This window comes from Solanum stenotomum, chromosome 8, assembly GCF_019186545.1.
Source record: "Solanum stenotomum isolate F172 chromosome 8, ASM1918654v1, whole genome shotgun sequence".
Classification (NCBI taxonomy): Eukaryota; Viridiplantae; Streptophyta; class Magnoliopsida; order Solanales; family Solanaceae; genus Solanum; species Solanum stenotomum.
This window is the reverse complement of record NC_064289.1, coordinates 31,550,740-31,571,102: the sequence shown is the minus strand read 5'-3', so window position 1 is coordinate 31,571,102 and position 20,363 is coordinate 31,550,740. Positions and strand designations below refer to the sequence as shown.

At 36.9% G+C, this 20,363-nt stretch overlaps 2 protein-coding genes across 3 annotated transcripts in view; one reads left to right on the top strand and one right to left on the bottom strand.

Moving 5' to 3' along the window:
* The window catches only part of LOC125872914 (actin-related protein 5), a 1,108,764-nt gene that overhangs the window by 306,832 nt on the left and 781,569 nt on the right, over positions 1-20,363 (bottom strand). The gene's annotated exons all lie outside the window — the stretch shown is intronic.
* On the top strand, positions 722-17,243 carry LOC125872913 (NF-X1-type zinc finger protein NFXL2). Its single transcript, XM_049553707.1, has 13 exons — positions 722-1,922; positions 2,019-2,132; positions 2,211-2,266; positions 7,535-7,601; positions 13,370-13,462; positions 13,645-13,730; positions 13,812-13,974; positions 14,123-14,296; positions 14,489-14,679; positions 14,955-15,036; positions 16,212-16,418; positions 16,584-16,670; positions 16,750-17,243. The coding sequence occupies exons 1-13, from the start codon at positions 801-803 to the stop codon at positions 16,903-16,905; spliced, it is 2,598 nt and encodes an 865-aa protein (XP_049409664.1). The 5' UTR covers positions 722-800; the 3' UTR covers positions 16,906-17,243.

The following is a 20,363-nucleotide window of genomic DNA, read 5'->3' as shown; positions in this document are numbered from 1 at the left end:
GTGTGATGGTGTCAAAGTTAAGGCACTGAGTGCCGATCCGCCTCACTCTGGCTTGGGGCGTGACAAATTGACTCTCCAATTTCACATATTTGTTAGTGGCATCCGCTGGCAAACCGTATGCCAACATTTAAACACAATGGTAATTTTTTGTAAAGTAGATTATCAAAATCTACCCATCGCATCAATGTGTTGTTCGAAGTACGTGTCGTGAGTTTTAATTGTGTCACTATCCAAGAATGAATGTGATGACACTTGTCTATTTCCATCAAAACAAGTCAGTCTCAACCCAACAAAATGAAAGAAATGTGGAAAGATAAAGCAAGAATAAGATAAAAGCGAAAAACTTATTCATTCTATTAACACCCAAAACTTGGTTGTCACCTATACAAGCCACTAATACATAAAGTACGGATATGAAAAATAAGTACAAGTCTCAAGTCTTCATCTCTCAAATAATAAGTAAGATTATATATCAATAAATATATAAATATTATAATAAAATATTTATATTAACTATTATTTGTCAAAGGGATGAATAAGTGACTGTTTGTATAGACTTATTCTAAATTCTTTTTTATTTTCGGAGGTATTTGAGAAAAGACAAAAAGTTGCTAAAAATTAGATTTGGATTTATAATATTTAGCTTATACGCTAATTAAAATAATACTTAATAAAAAATTCAACATGTAGCTTTCAATTATTTTTCTCTGCTTATACGTCCATCTCAAAACCAACCCAAGGAAGATCCGATCTCTCACTTGTAAATGTTAGCAGAATTCAGCTATCAGTAAATTGACGAAATGATCTCCACTTCTACCACCCTTGCACCACTTCTCTCACCGCCATCTTCCGACTCCGATTCCGATTCCTCCTCCCATCGCCACCATCATTCTGACCTCTCTTCCACCATCTTCAAGTCTTACCTTGAACTTTCCGGTGACCACCACAACCAAAAACATGACCTCATCAAAATCCAAGCTTTTCTCACTTCTTCTCGTTCCGGTGCTCTCTCATGCCTCATTTGCCTCGAAAGAATCCGTCCCTCTGATCCCACATGGTCCTGTTCCTCTCGCTGTTTCGCCGTCTTTCATCTCCACTGCATTCAATCGTGGGGTGTTCAGTCCTCCAATTTGGCTGCAGTCCGTGCCATCACGCGCGCTGCCACTCCAAATGACAGCTCTCTTCTATGGCACTGCCCTAAATGCCGCATTGAGTATTCTAAATCGCAGATCCCTAAAACATACTATTGTTTCTGTGGAAAACTTCCAGACCCACCTCATGATCCTTGGGTTTTACCTCATTCTTGCGGTGAAATTTGTGGGAGGCCATTGATGTACAATTGTGGACACAATTGCTTATTGTTGTGTCACCCTGGACCTTGTCCGTCTTGTCCTAAATTGGTGAAATCCAAGTGTTTTTGTGGGGCTGTGGAAGATGTCAAACGATGTGGGTTTAAGAATTTCTCGTGTAATGGTGTTTGTAAAAAAATGTTGGATTGCAACACTCATAGGTGCAATGAAATTTGCCATGAGGATGATTGCCCTCCTTGTAAAGCTAAAGGCATGTTTAAGTGTCAGTGTGGGAAGGTTGAGATGAAAAGAGAGTGTTTTGATAGGGTCTTTAGATGTGAAAATCCATGTGAGAAGTTACTTGGGTGTGGGAGGCATAAGTGTGAGAAAGGTTGTCATGAGGGTGACTGTGGAGATTGTCCACTTCAAGGGAAGAGGACTTGCCCTTGTGGGAAAAAAGTTTATGAAGGGATTGCCTGTGATGTTGTGGTTTCAGTATGTGGAGCAACATGTGGTAAAATGCTGAGCTGTGGATTTCATAGGTGCCCTGAAAGGTGCCACAGAGGCCCCTGCATTGAAACTTGTAGGGTGGTTATTACCAAATCATGTAGGTGCGGGAGTTATAAGAAACAGGTAAGATTTAATTATATTCATTTTGAATAATTGACTTAACTTTCATAATTATCTCTCGGTTCAAAGTTTGTCAACATTGAATTGAACTTACACTAGGTTCCTTGCCATCAAGACATGACATGTGAAAGGAAGTGTCAGAAATTGCGGGACTGTGGAAAACATGCCTGTAAACGCCGCTGCTGTGACGGGGATTGCCCACCTTGTTCTGAGGTGTGTTTGGCGGTTCATATTTGACAATTTTGTTAATGACTATTATTCCTAATTTGTACTGAATCTGTCAAGTGACAGATGTGTGACAGGAAGCTCCGTTGTAGGAACCACAAGTGTCCAGCTCCATGCCACAGGTCTGATATTGTTCTTTCTGTCTTTCTGAGTAGCAATTCCCCTTCATTATATGGAAGATAATTTCCATGCTATTCGTCTTAAAGGAAAAAATTATCTTATTGATATACTCACTTATTTGGTAGGTTTCGTACATGAAAGAGTTATTTACCATTTTTTATTTTTTTTGAGAAAGTTAACATTTTATAGACAAAATACACCAATAGTGTATTTCAATAGTAATTACATCAAGAGTTCAAAGTTAGCAAAACCAAATATAACTATCACCTATACTCCTCCTAAACTATGTAAAAAGTGAGTAATATCCTCCACCTTTCTGGGGAGTACATAGTTACACGAAAAATAAAAGGTTATAAGGCAATTCAGTTTCAAGCTCTGGAAAGGGATCCTCTTGTTTTCAAAACATCTCTGGTTCCTTTATCCTATTCATGGAGATTCCATAACTATTCCAAAAATGGAAAGTGTCATAGTAAAACCATCTGGGCCAGGGGCCTTATCTCCTGCACAAGCAAACACACATTCTTTGATCTCCTGTTCTCCAAATTGACTTTGCAACAATAAGTTATCTTCCTCATTCAACATAGCTTGATCTCTGGGATTGAACTGAGGTCTCCAGTATTCATTTTCTCTATAAAGGTTTTGGAAGAAATCTATGATCTCCTCCCTGATCAGTGATCACTGCTGGCTCAGATACAATTGCCCCGTTGATCAAACAGCTATCAATGTTGTTGTATCTTTTGTGACAATTTGCTGTTCTGTGAAAAAACTTTGCGTTTTTATCCCTTTCCCTTTGCCTCCATGCCGCTTCCTCCCTTTTTTCCACCTCCTCCAATTCTACTGTTAGTACAACTCTCAGAAAAGACTCATCATCAAACAAGCATCTTTGATCCTGGGTCACAACTAAATCAGAAAGTTGATTTAAAATGCTTTGTTTCTGTAGACCTAGGTTGCCTTGAACAGTTGTGCTCCATTCTTTCAACTTCACTTTGAGGGCTTTCAGCTTAAAAACTAGAATGTAATCTGGTCTTCTAGTATAAGATTCAGAATTCCACCACCCCTTAACTTTCATTGAATTTCTCAGTTTGCAACCACCAATTTTCGAATTCAAAATAGGATAGTGACCTCTCCAATTTCCACATTCTAGTAGCAACGGATTATGATCAGAAGTGATTCTAGGCATAATAGTTTGCTTGATTTTCTTGGAGGATACTTCCCATTTTTCTGAGAATAGGAACCTATCCAGTCTTGCTGCTATGTTATGTTTGTCTGCTTTTCTCCATGTAAAGGTACCCCCTGTAAGTGGTGGATCTTCTAGTTCCATATCTTCAATGAAGTCTGAGAAATCTTCCATGGCTTTAGTCGTTGTGGTGCAGTTCTTTTTCTTAGAAGGGAACCTTATGACATTAAAGTCTCCAGCAATCACCCAAGGACCATTAAATAGGCTCCGTACTGCTCCCAACTACCACCATACCTCTTCCCTTTCCTCTCTGTTGTTTGGGGCATAAACACCTGATAGGTGCCAGCTAAAATCCTGAGTTTTGCCTAGGAATCTAACAGTAATGCAATAAGCCCCTACCTCACAGACTTCTCCCTCCCATATACTGCTGTCCCATAGAATGATAATGCCTCCTTTAGTGCCTCTGGCTTCCAATTGTGCTATTTCAACCTCTTGTTGGCCCATAGCTCTTTGATTGTCTCCCTTATGTCACCTCTTAATTTTGATTCCTGAAAACAGTATACATCTGCTCTCCATTTATGTAAGATGTTCTTGATCAACAACCTCTTCCCAGGATCATTGAGGCCTCTTACATTCCATGACACTATGTTAACCTTCATTGGAAATATTCACGAAACATCCCCCTCTACTTCTTGTTCCAAAACTGATGAAATTGCTGCTTGGTTCCAGATTTTTAAGGTCCTTTGGAATCTTCTCTTTTGGGGTCACTGCCTCACTGGCACTATTGCACTTGGCATCTCTTCTGGATGCCTTAATGAAATCTCACTTCATCAAAAAAAGAAGAGATAAGGCTTCCAATGTTGAAATACCTTTGTTGGAAGTTTCAAGTGTCGGTCAGCTAGCTTACGAGTAAAAAAGCAATTGGATGTCCTTGTTGTTGAAGGATTGCTCCTATTCCAACACCTGAAACATCACACTCAAAAACAAATTCTTCTTCAAAGTTTGGTAACTGTAACACAGGGCAACAACTAATGCCTTTTTAAGAGCTTCAAAAGAAGCAAGTGCATCCTCATTCCACTTAAAAGAACTTGGCTTAAGCATACTTGTTAAGAGCAACAATCATATTGTAATCCTGGATAATGTACGGTTATATCCTGTCAATCGTAAGAATCCACATGACGTTGTTGTTGATTGCGGTTGAGACCAGTCTACCACGGCGTCAATTTTGCTAACATCAGCGGACACACGTATGTTTGAGACTATGTGGCTAAGCTACTTGGTTTTTGTCAAAGGAACATTTTGGATTTTTTTAAACAAAGGCAATAAGCTTGCATCAACTCAAAGATGATTGACATGTGTGACAAATGATCCTTCCAAGTCTTGCTATACAAGGATGTCATAAAAAATACTAGTACAAATTGATGTAGGTACTTTTGGAATACCTCATTCATCAATGCTTGAAAGGTAAAAGGAGCATTAGTCAATTTGAATGGCATGACAAGGAACCTTAATGTCCATGATGTGTTCTGAAAGTTGTCTTCTCAACATCCGTAGATTCCTTGCTGACTTAATGATAACCAGAGCGGAGATCAAGCTTGGTGAAAAATTGTGCTCCATACAATTCTCAATTAATTCCTCCACTAGTGGAATAGGGAATTTGTCTTTTATTATATTGGCATTTAGCTCCCTATAATCCACACTAAAGCACAATGTTTCATCATGCTTCCAAACTAGTAGTACAAGTGATGAAAATGGAGAATGACTGGGTCGAATAATGCCTTGCTGAAGCCTGAAGCATTTGATCACATTGTTTCTCAATCTCATTTATTTGATACTGAGGGGGTATCTATAGGGCTGAACTCCCACCGAACCAGTTCCTGGTAGTGCGATGGCTGCAGGAATGCAATGGAGGAGGCAGACCTACAAGTTCTTGGAATAGGTTATTGAATTCGGCTAATACCTTCTCGAGCTCACCTTGCTTAGAATCCCGCAAAAGATGTTGTGCGACTGATATAGTTGTTGTTGTCCATGTAAAATGATCTGCTTCCCTTTTACTTGAAAGCTCATGGTCAATAATGCAAAATCCCACATAATAAGCCCTAGTGTTTTCAACCACTACTTATGACTATATCAAAACCGTCCAAAGTAATCACATATAAATCAACATAGACTACACAAAATTGCATTGTTGTGCAAATGCCCAAACTGGAAATCTTCTCACAATTTGCCACTGATGCATAGATATTCTTCGATGTTGGATAGGCAAGTCTAAAGTCGAGCGGCCGTTGAGCTAATAAGATTGTGTGTAATGCCCGAATCCACTAAGCTAACTAACAACTTCTTATCAAGTACAACTTGCTATTGCATAATATTTGCATGTTGTTTGCCTGTGATAGCATGGACTGAGATGGCAGGCTCTCCACTATCCGTTGGTACTCTTCAGATTCCCCACCCTCTATTTCCAGCCAAAATAACTTTTTGCACCGATGACCTTGAACATAGGGATCATCACAATTGTAGCACAACTCCTTTGCACGTCGGGCAACCATCTCAGCGTGAGTCAGCTTTTTCACAAAATGATTAGAAGCAGTTACCTTAGCACTCAGAGTTACTGCTGTAGCGACAACCCTTGCACTAATGTTTGAGGTTGAACTATAGACCCTTCGTGTGCTAGTAGAAATATGTATCTTCTTGTCAAATGCTCTCGCCAAACTCATTGCTTGTACTAGGTTAGATGGGTTGCGCAATACAACATCGAGACAAATCAAATCAACTAACCTTGCTGTAAACATATCTACTTGTTGGTCTAAATATACAAATGATGCACGAGCCTACAGTTTTTGGAAGTTCCTCTGGTAATCTTGGTAATCTTCAACAGCACTAGTTTGTTTCAAGTTGATCAATTCTCCTAATAGATTGCTTTTCATTGGTAGATCAAAACGAAGGGTACAAAATTCTTTGAAGGCATCCCATGTTAAATTGGGTTCCTCCTGTTCCAGTTGATAAACCCACAATTGTGCCTCCCCTACCATGTGAAAAGCAGCTAAATCTATTTTTCTTGGTTGGTTATTTGCTGGTTAGTGAAGAATTTCTCACAATGGTGAAGCCAAATAAGAGGATCTTCACTTCCATCATAAGTAGGAAAGTCTAATTGTGTGTTATCTGGGAACGATACCTCTTCCTCCATATTTGTCATTGCTACCAAAGTTATTACTGTTGTTTCTTCCTGCCTTGCTGGTTCGTTAGACAGAAACAACACTATTGTCTCCAACTTCAAGTCCCTTCGCACATGCCGTGGTGCGGATAAAGTTTTCAATTTGTTGCGAAATTTACTGGAATTTGGCGTCCATCCTTGCTTCTGAAGCTTTTACTTTTGCTTTGGTTTGAGTTTGGGCTTCCTGTAACAGACTTCGCGACGTTGCATCTATAGTATTTTCATCCATGGTGACAAGCTCTGGCACCAATTTTTCAAGGTCCCTAGTTTTGGATCGAATCGCTGGAAGATTAACGAGAAAGTGAGGCCCAACACTGAGGATTAAGCCCTTGTTTTTGTTCCTTGACCTGCCTATGATTGCTGAATTTTGCAATTCATTCAGGGAATTGTAGACTTGGGAATTTTGAATCTCTGTAACTTGATAAGATCAAGTTGTTTTTTTAATAATGTCAACTCTCTTAAATAGAGGTCAGTAGCAAGATCTCCTTATAAATTAGAAATAAAAGAAGTCCGATAAAACAGAAATAATAAGAATCCTAATCCACTCAGGGAAGTTCTATTCAACTAACAAATTATTTCAGAAAATTTTAATCATTATCTGTCATATTAATTCTCGCGCCTTTAATTTGTTCCCGACAAATGCATCAATAACAAAACACTTGATGATATATAGGAAAAGTAACAATTTATACATGTTGGTCGCTTGTAATTTAAAGTTGTGTTACTTTAGCATTGATTTGCTAAGAAAAAAAAAGTCCTATGAGCTTAGTACTCTAGTTGTTTTATATTGGATATTTGGATGACTGTGACAGTCGCTGATCTTGTATGCCTGCATCCATATTTGAACAAAATATGACCAATTTCCTGTGGTTACTGCAGAGGCTCTTGTGCACCCTGCCCGGTAATGGTCACAATTTCATGTTTGTGCGGAGAGACACATTTTGAGGTAGGACTTCAGCTACTATATGTACATTAATAACCTTGTTAAATATTTATATTTCCTACAGTGGAACAGATGGTTGTGTTTACTCTATATCTCTTTCCTGTTCTATCGATTAACCAAATAGAAGTGAGAGTGTTTTTTCCATTCATTATGACTTTTCACTCTGTCTGGTGAACATAGTTTTTTACTAGAAGTCCTCACCAGTATTTTATGATGAGTCAACGACATCATTAGGCTTTTCACTTAGAAATTTTTATGTTTGGAACATCTAAATCATTTTGCTTGGGTGATGATGAAAGAGCCTAGGAATGAACATTTATCTATTAATAGGTTGTAACTTATGGTGCTTACTTATATTCCTCTTCACTTAACACTTGTTTATATTTCCCTCACTAATTGGACAAGTTGTGGTCTCAACCACATGATATAGCATGATGCACCTAGTGACTGATGGTGACAGGTGCTCATCATCGGATGTTCTATGGTATGCACCAAAAACAATCACCAATACTTTTTTTAGGATAGTAACAGTAAGCTATATTCACTGGTATACTACATCCAAAATATGTAGTTCCCCTTCAAAAGGTATTGCATAGTAATCATATTGCCCCCTATCACCTCTATTTCTTACAAGTAATCTAAAACATCCAAGATTATCTTCTTCTTGAACTAAAATTCTGTTTACACCAAAAATAAAACAAAGCTAGACAATTCATCTTGAAACTCTGAAGTTCATTCTGCTGGTCTTCAGAACCCCTCTAATTTCTCTCTTTGCAATACTAAAAGTATGACAATGAACTGTAGAAAGTAAATTGTCAGATCTACTAACAGATCACCAGTACTAGCATGACAATTTACCTCTGTAGAAATGAGGCCTCCATCAGCCTCCCCAGTCTATCCTCTTTCATCTTGTCAGATGATTTGACATCGCAAGGAAGTTTCTTCATTCCATACTTGACTCCATTAAAACACGTCAACTTGCAAATTCTCTATCTGATGGCACTGCCACTCTCCTCATTCAGTTTCTCACCACTGTCAGATTTCTGTTTTCTGAACTCTACTGGTTTTCTTTTACAGTAGTTGAGCACCCAAACTGTTGCTACTGTTGTCCTTTTCATCTGTTTTGAGACGAGGGTCTATCCGAAACAGCCTCTCTACCTTCTCAAGGTAGGGGTAAGGTCAAAGTACACACTACCCTCCCCAGACTGGGTTTGTTGTTGCTGTTGAGCATCCACACTCTTCTTTACCATCCTTCAAAGTTTTAACAAGCACAATCTACTGAGTATTGTATAGTTTTGTATTCTCTTTGACTTCTTTTTTGTACCTAGTGATTCTGAATTTGTCTATTCATATTGGCTGATGGCTGATTACTACGTCCACATATTTTTGTAATTCTGGATAAGGGTACTTTGAATTTTACGGGTCATTACATGTCAGATATTTTCATGTTTTCCTTGAGCAACTGGTCTTGATCATCTGGATAGATTTCTCTGAAAATGTTAGACTAATGGTGGAATTCTGATGAGATTCAGAGCAGGCGAGACTCAATACTTGCCAAGAAGCTGAAATTCCTCAAGAGCGACGTTAAAATTGGAACAGAGAGGTCTATGCTAAGCTGGATGAAAAATAAGATGAGTATCGTGCTTAAACTTGAGGAACTGGATCATTCTTCAGTAGATGAAGTGCAATCTGGTAATAGATCTGGGAAAGAACCCCCTTTCACGGAACTGGAGTTAGTTGCTTGAACGGAGGAGATATCATGGAGACAAAAGTCTAAATGTGTTTGGATAAAAGATGGTGATAAGAATACTAATTTCTTTCACAAGATGGCCAATGCTCACAAAAGATATAATAACGTTGACAAATTTGAAGTGGATGGAAAGTCAATAGAAGATGCAAAGCTGATTAGGAACATTTATTGAGCTTCTATGAAAAATTATTTCACGGAAGATGAAGAATGGGGACCAAAATGGAAAGGATACAAGTTGGTGGTGCTAACAGAAGGTGAAAGAAACTGAATGCAAACGCCTTCCTAAGAATGATGTTTTATTTGCTTTAAAGCAACTCCTTTGTAACAAAGCCCCTGACCGAGATGACTCAAACATGCTGTTCTTTCAAAAGTGTTGGCCCACAGTCAGAAATGATTTACTGAAGACACTTGTCACTTCTATCATTAAGGTTCTTTTGAGAAAAAGTTCAATCTTGAATTCCTAAATGTTAGGAGTTCCTGTCTAGGTCAAATAAAGAAAGATATAATAGCTAAAATTTAGTTAATACCAAAGTCTCAAATAATAGGAAATACAAATAAACAACAATTTGTCCAATCTGAAATATATATTTGAATGGTAAAAAGGTTGATAAAAACATTTCGTGTTGGAGCTTTACACCTTCATAATAGTACAGATAGAGATTTATCACATAGAACTTGTTAGGAAAAATATACATCTTTTTTTTTTTGATAACCGAGAAATCCGTCTGTGACCCGCCCTTTGGACCAATCACAGCCTTCTAAACTCGGTGGATAATGGGCCCGTCCCTCTACCCTTCTCCACTTAAATATCGGGCATCGCTTTGCATGGTATGGGGCTTGAACCTACGACCTAAGCCACAAATCCTCCACCTTTTGCCACTCGAGCTAGGCCTTGGGATCAGGAAAAATATACATCTTCATACAGTCACATTCAAATTTATTTGCATTCTTATTTAAGGATCTGCATGTGAGACTCACGAGGATCATGCATGGCTCACCATGCTAACTGCATATGCTATGTCAGGTCTAGTGTATAAAAGCAGTGACTGATAAATCTAGAACTAGCTATCACCTCTTCTATTTCATTACGCTCCCCTAAAAGAGGTGATTTGGTTCCATCGGAGTAAGGTTCAGGTTCTCTAAAAGTAGTACCCATACTGTCAAAATACTTCCTTGATGGAGGATAGTAACACTGATAACCTTTCTGTGTTGGAGAATAGCCAACAAACACACATTTAATGAATGAAACACACATGTTCAAACATCTTTGGAGGAACAGTGTAAACAATATTCCCTCGTAAAATCTCTAAGGACTCTTAAAGTTGAGTGCTTTGACAGACATTCTATTGATAAGATAAGCAGCTGCTAGAATTATGTCTCCGCAGTAAGGTTTTAGGTGATTCATAGTGAACATAAGAGATCTAGGAACTTCTAACAAATGTCTATTTTTTCGTTCAACCACTCCATTTTGTGCACTAGTGTAAGAGGCTAAGGGCAACTGATTTGGTGGATCATCCCATTAGACTCCAAGTAAGTATCAAGTCAGCTATCCATGTATTCCGTGCCATTATCATTCCCCAATTTTTTTAATCTTAGTATCAAGCTGCGTGCAAACCATCTTATGAAATGATTGAAAGCAAGAAAATAGAAGATTTGGCTGAGAAATGAGTTGCAATATGGGGTCATTTTTCGCAGATGCAGTGTCTTTCTTTTGAGGCAGGCTAACACCCATAAATAGTGTGTTTGATAGCTTTGCAACACACTTCATGTCCATATGTTCAATCCAGTTATTGCGCACAAAAGAGGCAGGACCAAATCAGGAGAGCATTAGTATGGAAAGATAACAATCAAAGTCATAATCCTACCCAGTTAAATGGCCAAGAGTAATACTTCCAAAGGAATATGGGGGATTGGGCATAAAAGACTTGTCACTACATAACAAGAGTATGCTACTGGAATGGCACTGGAGGTATAACCTGGATAATCCTCGGCTGTGGAAAGCCGTGATTGAAGAAAATTAGTGGTGAATTGAGCAACTGGTGCACCAGGCAGATCTGTTCATCTCATGGCACGAGGCCATGGAAGCACATCTCTAAACTTTGGTTGGAATTCCTGCTCAATTCTACTCTCAAGTTAGGAAGTACAGCATACATATTATTTTGGAAGGCCAGACTACTCGAAAGATAAATTTCCAAACATATACTCTCTGTCAACTAATCAATACTCCAATATTGAACAGTGCTGAGCGTTGAATGAGCTAAAGGAACTACTTGGCAAACTAGAAACTAGTGAAATTAATCCTCAAATGAGAGATAAGTTGCTATGGGAGGACTCAAAAGGTGGGACATTCACAGTGAAGAAGGGATACTCACAACTCTGATCCAACAAGCAGTTGATAGACAAGTGGCCATGGACATTCTCTAAAGTGGCTTGTATCTGGTGGATGGCCTTATATATGAAGCTTGCTTAACTCAAGACAACCTTAGTAGGAGAAGCATTCAGATAGTGAACAGGTGTTACATGTGTCAACTAGAGTCTGAAAGTGTGAGACACCATTTCCTACATTTTACAGCAGCAAGAGATATGTGAAGTGTGTTCTTTTCTAATTTTTTACTACCTCAGGTCATGCCTAACAATATTAAGGAAGCATATGAAAACTGGTGTTCATACTTCATGGAAAGTTGGTATTCCCTCAAAAAACTTGGTTGATGGTGCATGCTACAATTTTTGGTGCATTTAGAATGAAAGAAATTGGAAATGTTCTGATAGTGTCTCAACTCCAAATTATGCGCTCGAGCTTAATTTATTTAGTTCTTTCAATCAGGCACTGTATCTAGCTGTGATCACTTTTTGGACTGTGTTTGCCTTATGTGGTAGACTAGTTTTTGTATCATAGTAGACACTCTCTCTCTTTGATGTAATTTTGCCTGCATTTTCTTGATGCCTTTTTGATGAAATGTCTCTTCATTAGGAAAAAAAAAGTTAAAAATACCCTACAGATGAATTTTGTTCAGCTCAGGGTAGTATCTTGTTCCTTATCTTTTTGGTGCACCGTAAGATTCCTCTATGTTTAGTAGATTGAGTATGGTTTGTAGAGGACCATCTCTTTTTGTAGGATTTCTATTTTTGGTGTACTTCTTGTATATGTGCATGTTTTTTTCCCCAAACATTTAATAAAATTTATTACTGTATCAAAAGAATAAAAAGTGACATACCCTATTATGTGAAAGAGTAAAAAATTATTTTCTTTACTGGAACTTATCCCAAAGGAATATAGTAAAATAATATAAAGAAATCTAATTGGGTTCCCAAGTTTATCTCGCTTTATCTGTTGTTGTATGCGCTGCTGAGGTTCATTTTGATCTACAGAAGTGGCCCTAAGATTGCTACCTGTAAGGTGGCAAAATGCCAGAATCTGGGTCTGTTGTATGCTCTCTTTGTTCTCTTCCATCCAGTTGGCTGTTCACTAAAAGTGAAAAAATTTAATGACCGAGTTTGTTAGGTTCTTGTTGATCGTTCTTGCTAAACTCTGGAATAGATTTCATTTACATTACAACCAATCTGGTAGTCCAATAAAATAGTACACTTGTAATTTAGTTGTTCTCTTTAATTTTCTTTTGGTTTATTTAAGTTTACTTTTTGAGTATCTCTCTCTCTCACTCTCTGTGATGTTGCTACTCTGAATTAGGATGGCTGAATGTCATTGTCATCAATAAAAATTTTAAGTTACCAATAAAAAGGAATAGAAAACTTAGGTGATATCTGACATGGTCTTGACTATATTTAAAGATGTTAGGAAAAAAAAAAGTATAAACTTTTTACAGTGTATATTTTAAGATGTTTCTTTTTAAAGGTGATGACTGTATCTACTCATCACACAAAAAAACCAAAGCAAAGAAGGCCTTAGAGTACCAACTAGAAAATGTTGGTTCAGTATTTACAAATATGGTGCTAATATCATGAATCCTTTTGTGAAGATTCTTGCTAAATTGTTTCTGTTAATATTGGTTGCTTTTGTCAGGTTCCTTGTGGTGCAGAAGCTGAACAAAAACCTCCAAAATGTCGTAAATCATGTTCTGTAGGTCGCTTATGCAGGCACGCTTCTAATTGCAAGGTTGTATTTATTGCATGTACTACTTACCATGTACTTGGTGATCATATGAACATCTTTAGATTGTCCTTTCTATGAATATTGTTAGCAGGGACATCACTTGATGCCTCAATCTTAATCCAACTTCTAGAGTGAAACAAAATACTGTTTAATGTGGAGCCTAACATGTGCGCTAATTTCTCTAGCCACATAGGTGTCACTATGGAGCTTGCCCACCATGTCGTTTGCTTTGTGATGAAGAATATCCTTGTGGGCACAAGTGTGAATTGAGGTTTGCCTTCATTACATTTCGGGATATCTAATGTATACTGGTTCATTCATTGAATCTTTGTTGTTCGTTGATTGTAAGCAGGTGCCATGGCCCTACGCCTCCTCCTCTTCCAGAATTCACTTTGAAACCAAAGAAAAAGAGACCGAACAATCAAATTGAACCTACGCCTGGTTCACCATGCCCCCCATGCCCACAACTTGTTTGGAGGTCTTGTTTGGGTAATCATGTAGGAGCAGAAAGAATGGTGGGGATCATATTATCCTTAAATCATGGACAATACTTCCATTTACCTTTTGTTCATTCTCTTCAGGAGCTATTTATTCTTTAGTTTCTGTCAGAAGCTTCATATTTACTTGCCAACAAGAATTCATGTGAGCTCTTTCTCGTTTCAGATGGTCTGCTCCGACAGGGCAATATTTTCATGTGACAATCTGTGTGGAAATCCTCTTGCTTGTGGAAATCACTACTGCACTAATGTTTGCCATACCTTGGTTACTAGTAGTTCAAAATTAGATAGTAGTAGAAGAGCCGAGACTTGTGAAATGTGCACTCTTCCTTGCCAACAGGTATGAATAAATTTTCTATCAATCTCATCTGTTGGTTTTACTAGGTTTTTCTTTGGGGCCTAATTCAACAATCAATACTTCCCATGACATATATGCTTGCTCTATCAGTTTGATGTTGCATTCTTTATAAGTTTGCACTTTATAGTTAGTAATTCGGGTATTAACTGTATACTTTTGTTGATCCTTATTTAGGAGCGGAGAGCTACTTGTCCTCATCCTTGTCCCTTGCCTTGTCATCCTAGAGAATGTCCCCCTTGCAAAGCACTGATAAAACGTTCATGTCACTGCGGTTCCATGGTTCATGTATTTGAGTGCATATACTACAACAGCTTGTCAGCAAAAGAGCAGCTAACTGTTCGGTCATGTGGTGGACCATGCCATAGGTAGTTCATATACTTTGCTCTCTTTTCCTTCAAATCTAGCATCACCAAAAGCTATAATTTCAATGTTTTATAGATAGACTATATTTCTTATATCACCAAAAAGCAAGAGGTATGCACCTTGATAGCTACAGAGGCTATTAGGCTTATCAACTTCTTTGCGCAACCCCTTTCCCCTTTAGGTTTATAAAATGCTGAATTATGTGCATTTGCAATGCATCTGAAACTCCCTAACTGATCTCGATGAGCCCTTCTTTGTTTGGATTCCAAATGTGCAGAAAATTACCTAATTGTACGCACCTCTGCCCTGAAACATGTCATCCTGGTGAATGTCCATCTCCTGATCAATGCTCCAAGAAGGTAATTGATTGATGTACTATCTTAGTTATACTTCTTAATCCTAATTACAAAGAGTTTATGTTCTTTGCATCTTGTTTTAAATCAGACATAATAATTCCTAAAACCATATTTATTATTGAAGGAGGAAATCACACCTTTTTCACCAAAGTGAATATCCTTTCAACCTTTTTTACTTTTAGTTGCCAAGGAGCCGGGGAGGGTATTTTACTGGTTCTGGGACGTACAATACCCGGTCTTATATCCATTCTCTTCCAGACCTCTAAGAAAAAAAAGGGAGAGGAAATCTCCTTTCCGAGAGAGAGAGAGAGAGAGAGAGAGACGTGTGTGTGTATCTATACAAATAGAGCAAGGAGATAGAAAATGAAATCAAGAAATGTCTTTTCGTGTTTGGTACGTAAAGGGTGTAATTTCCATGATGCCTCCAAACAAGGAAACATCATTTGCCTTATCATTTTCTTTTACTTGCTTTTCTAGCCCAAGGAAGGATTTAACTTCAATATTGCCGGTGCATAACATTTTTCCCTCCACCACTTTCTTTGCCATGCTATCCTATCAAAGAATCACACATTTGGGATTTGATGGGCTTCATTCACTTGATGCCATTAAACATTCCACTAACTGGTGTTTACAAGTCATCTTTATGAAAGCAAGTTGCCTTGATATGCCATTGCTTTCCATCAGCAACTTCTTATGTGTGTCAGTTATCTATTGAAATTTAAGTACACCACAAAAGGAAGAAAGTTCGAGTTTGATTGTCAAGGAGAAAGGAAAAAATGGGATAAAAGAAAAGAGAAAGAGTTGACTTCTGTGAGAAATAGTTACTAATATTTCAGAAAAAAAAAGTTTTAACTTCTGTGAGCTCATCCGAATACAACTAAACTCCATCCCAGAAAGTCGAACATGATTTTTTCTCCTAAGATAACTCTTTCTATAAGCGCCCTTAACCCATATAACTAATTAGTGCAAAATGTTAAATCAGATTCTCTTTTTTGATTGATGGCATATAGTATGAGTTCTCAGTTGATGAGCCAGAAAAAGCCGACCCTATATCCCAGAAATAGTTCCAGTTATTTTGTTTACCTTGTACTTTTTTCAATCTTTTTTCCATGTTCTATCCACTATTTTCTGATGAGCATGTCCTATCTACTGTTAATTTTTAATGATTCTTTTATTAGGTTAATGTTCGTTGTGGATGCCAAAGTTTGAAAAAAGAGTTGCTATGTAAGGATGTCCAAGCAGCCTATCGAAGTAGTGGTACTGATCCTAAATATGTATCAAGAAACCAATATGGACTTGGCATCCTCCCTTGCAATTCAGATTGCAGGAGCAAAGTGAAAGCTTCTGAGGCAGAGTTGCAACATCGTAAATCAAAAGCTCCCGAGGTAAACCTCTATAATTCTTTTAAATGCTTTGTTGCATCTGCTGTACATTATTTTCTGGAGTTAAACAACATGAGGGTTACTTTCTTGTCTTTGCGTTGAATAGTTTATTGACCCAAAATATCCCCAATAAGTAGTTGAAATTTAACTCAAATTTTCCTTGCACAGGAAAAGGAACCAGAAACAAAAGATAATGTGAAGCGAAGACGGAGACGAGTACGGGCACCTGAAGACGAGAAAACTTCGACACTGCAGGTTTGTCTTAGAATTAATGATGCATTCGTTCTCCTTTCCAAGTTTCAAATCATTAACTGCAGTTATTTTAACTTGACAGAGAATTGTAGCTGGCATCAGGATATTTCTTCTATTTGTTATCACTATAATAGCTCTAATTGCTTCAGTATATTTGGGTTATAAAGGCCTACAATGGCTTTCTGAACGGATGAATGAAGCTGAAATACAGCGACAAAGAAGATACACACGAACATAGTTTGACAAAATCAACTTTATCAATTATCATACATAACTGTTCAGTATTGGCTGATTTTCCAGGAGATGAAGCATTCTTTTTCATTTTGGATTTAGTTGATTTTGATTTAGTTCTTATACGTAGAACAGAAAACAGACATGTCCTGAAAGAAGCTTGGAGGAGTGGTCTGACCAAGTTTTCTTTTTCCCTTGCAATAATGAATTAGCTTTCGAGTTTGTTAAAAGTTACTTATAGGGTGGCAAAATCAGCCCACATTATCTTGACCCGCTCAATTTGTTTAGGTTTGGGTGTGTTAGTGACTCGTATTTTATTAGTTCAGTCCATTTTGACCCCTTAAATTCGGTTCATTTTAAGATTGATTTTTATTTGATACGTTACATGTAGTTATAAAAAGAGAAGAAGTTCTATGAGGTACTCAAATAAATTATAAGAACACAGGCGCAGGTTGGATGATGATTCGGTTTAAGCTCGTTTTAGTTCAATCTGTTTCAGGCCAATAGCTTTTGGGTGGTTCAATGACCCATCTATTTATTAGCTACAATGCCATAAGTTCTGACTGTGTACAAATTTTAAAAGATTGTGAATGATATTATTAACATTTAATATAGCATTAATTAAGACAACCAAAAACATTGTGAGTGTATCTATAAATTCTGAATTGGCTGTAAATTTTTTTATTAACATTTAGCTTAATCATATCATATATCTATATAAAAGAGAACTCTAGACCTGCCTATGTGGCGTCATCACAAGCTAGAATTTCCTTTTAAATTTACTTATTTTAAAAAATAGCCTTCCCCTTCCATAAAAAGATGTGACTTTTATGAAGAATTGCGATTTTTACGAAAAGTTACCCAAAAATAGTCATCCCTTTTCATGAAAAGATTTGACTTTTATGAAAAGTTGTGACTTTTATGAAGAGTTGCGACGTTTATGACGAGTTACGACTTTTATGAAAGGTTCTCACCTTTCTAAAGAGTTGTAACTCTTCAAAGAGTTGTGACATTTCCGATAAGGCACAATAAGCATTTGTTCACACTATCATGTGTTGTCTATAAATAGAGGGATTTGCTCTCAATTTAGAACAACGAAAATTCTGAATTTCTTCTTTTCCTTTTTCTTTTGCACAATTAAATATTCAACAAATATTCAAGTACTTTGCTCTTGTATGGCTCACTGACACCATTGTTTTTGTATCAATATACTTGTGAATAAAATCGTTTCATCCTGAGAGGATCTACTCCATTAAACCTCGGGTACTAGAGGGGAATAATTTTCTTAAGGGGACATTGTGCATTCAGTGGACTCAATTTTTTCCTTTCTGTTTCATTCTATTGTTATAGATTCTGGTTTTTTTTTTACAGTCATTAATTTATGCTTATGATTTTAATTGTTATTTTTTAGTACATGTTTTAAACTTTGTTGTTTATGTTTCTGCAAAATTATTGTTAGAAGTATTTGTTAGTACATATAAATATTATTTATTTATTAGAAAATTTAATATCTCATGTTGATGTTCATTTAATTTCCCAAAAATATCAAATAGTAATACTTTCCGGAGGCAAAAGGATAAATTATAAAATTAAATTACAGATGATTGATTGAAGGATAAATGATAAGATGTTATAATTATCATTTTCCTTTACATTATTAATGTTCGTTACTACGTAATCTTTTATTGTAAGATAATATAGTGTTTTAGTTTTAATGACTGATAGATTGTAAGTATTATTTTATAAATTATGTGAAATTAAATTTCCACGCGAAGCGCGGATAATTTTACTAGTTATAAATAAGGAAACAACGTGTGGATTTCTTTTTAGAAATTTTAAGAGGCTGCAAAAGATATTATTAGTATTTATCATCACATAAATAATGGACCATTTATTATTGCCTATAAATGTCACACCCCAAGATCCCTCCCTAGACGCAACATGGAACTCGGAACCCCATAAGTCCAAGAGTACAAACCAACTTGCTTAACCTGAATAATTCAATAAAAATATTAATGCAGAAAGTAAGACCCATTTCAATTAAACCTTCAAGAGAATTCAAAAGAGGAAAACCAATCGACACTTAATTAACACTTAATCATAAAATCAAATCCAACTAACCAGGTCTACGAAACCTCTACTAATAGAATAACAATGTGTATCTCGAGACATGGCCCCCGACATACCATAAAAACCAAAGAAAGACATAAAGAAAAGTCCACTTTTCGGAAGATGGAAAGCTCACCACAATGTTGATTGTTATTCCTCAATGATCTATTGTTGCCCGGAACCACGAATTTCGATCTCTGATCCTACATCATAAAACGATGTAGCGTCCGAGGATGGTCAGTATGACGATTACTCGTATGTAATCCAGGGAAAAACATAAGAAGTAGACATATATAAAACATAACCATAACAAAAAGGCAAAATCATAAGTGTAAACCCAAAACATTTGGACATAGACCTTCCAAAAATCATTAATCATGAGTAAGGTAGTGTTCACTGACATAATGCATGCAACGAGCTATATGGGTCCAGCCTCTGCCCGACCGAGGGCCCCAATCCGTGTACGCCGCACGGACTTGAGAAATATAAGAATTTGGCAAACCAAACTCTCCCAAATAAAAGACTTTAGAGGTTGCTCCGATTAACAACCTACAGTGGTCATCCATATTTCAGGACAGGGACCTCCTATGTCGGTAAACGCGGTTTCGAGTGATGAGTCACAATGACTTTACACCTTCCCAATGATACTGGCAAACTCTCTTTAAGCCCCCAGTTAAATCATTTTCAAGTTTCTATTTATTAAGAGTTATCCAAATAAGACATATTCCCATTGGTATCGTCATACGAAGACTTGCAAATTGTAACCATGCCAATTTCATAGTTAGCATTAAACTCTTAACCCTCCTTTGAAAACCAAAGACTCATTTATGTTAAAAACATTTCGTTCAATGCCAACGTCTAAGTCTTTCCAAGTTATAAACATATAAAATGCAAAATCATTAGCATTTAACCGGGATGGAAAGCTACCCTTTGTTCATCATTGAAATCAATGTTTTTGAAAGACTCATAGATTTTCGAATCCATTATTTTTAGGAAAAACCCTTTTCAAAATCATATGAGGAAATTCACCTATTCAAAACCAACAATCCAAATTCTGAAATCATAATAAAATAATTTGAACACAATTAACAAGAGAGGAACATTTGTAATCAATTTTCAGGAAATCATCTCTCAACCCTTACCACAATTCATAATTTAGAAACTACGAATAATAAAATATAATATGAATCTTGTATGAATATTTTGAATTAGGAAGTGTATAAACATACCTTTTGATGAAGAACTTAAGAAAGGGACCTTGAGAATTAACCTTAGATCTTGCTTCTTGAAGTGTTGGAGAAGAAGAGAAGAACAGTTTGTCGTAACTTATCAAATCTCTTTGAATATAGATTTTGG

Coding starts and splice junctions, on each gene's coding strand:
- LOC125872913 (XM_049553707.1), top strand. CDS start 801: ATGATCTCCACTTCTACCACCCTTGCACCACTTCTCTCACCGCCATCT. Junction 13,731..13,811: donor GGGCACAAGTGTGAATTGAG/GTTTGCCTTCAT, acceptor GATTGTAAGCAG/GTGCCATGGCCCTACGCCTC. Junction 16,419..16,583: donor GTAAATCAAAAGCTCCCGAG/GTAAACCTCTAT, acceptor TTCCTTGCACAG/GAAAAGGAACCAGAAACAAA.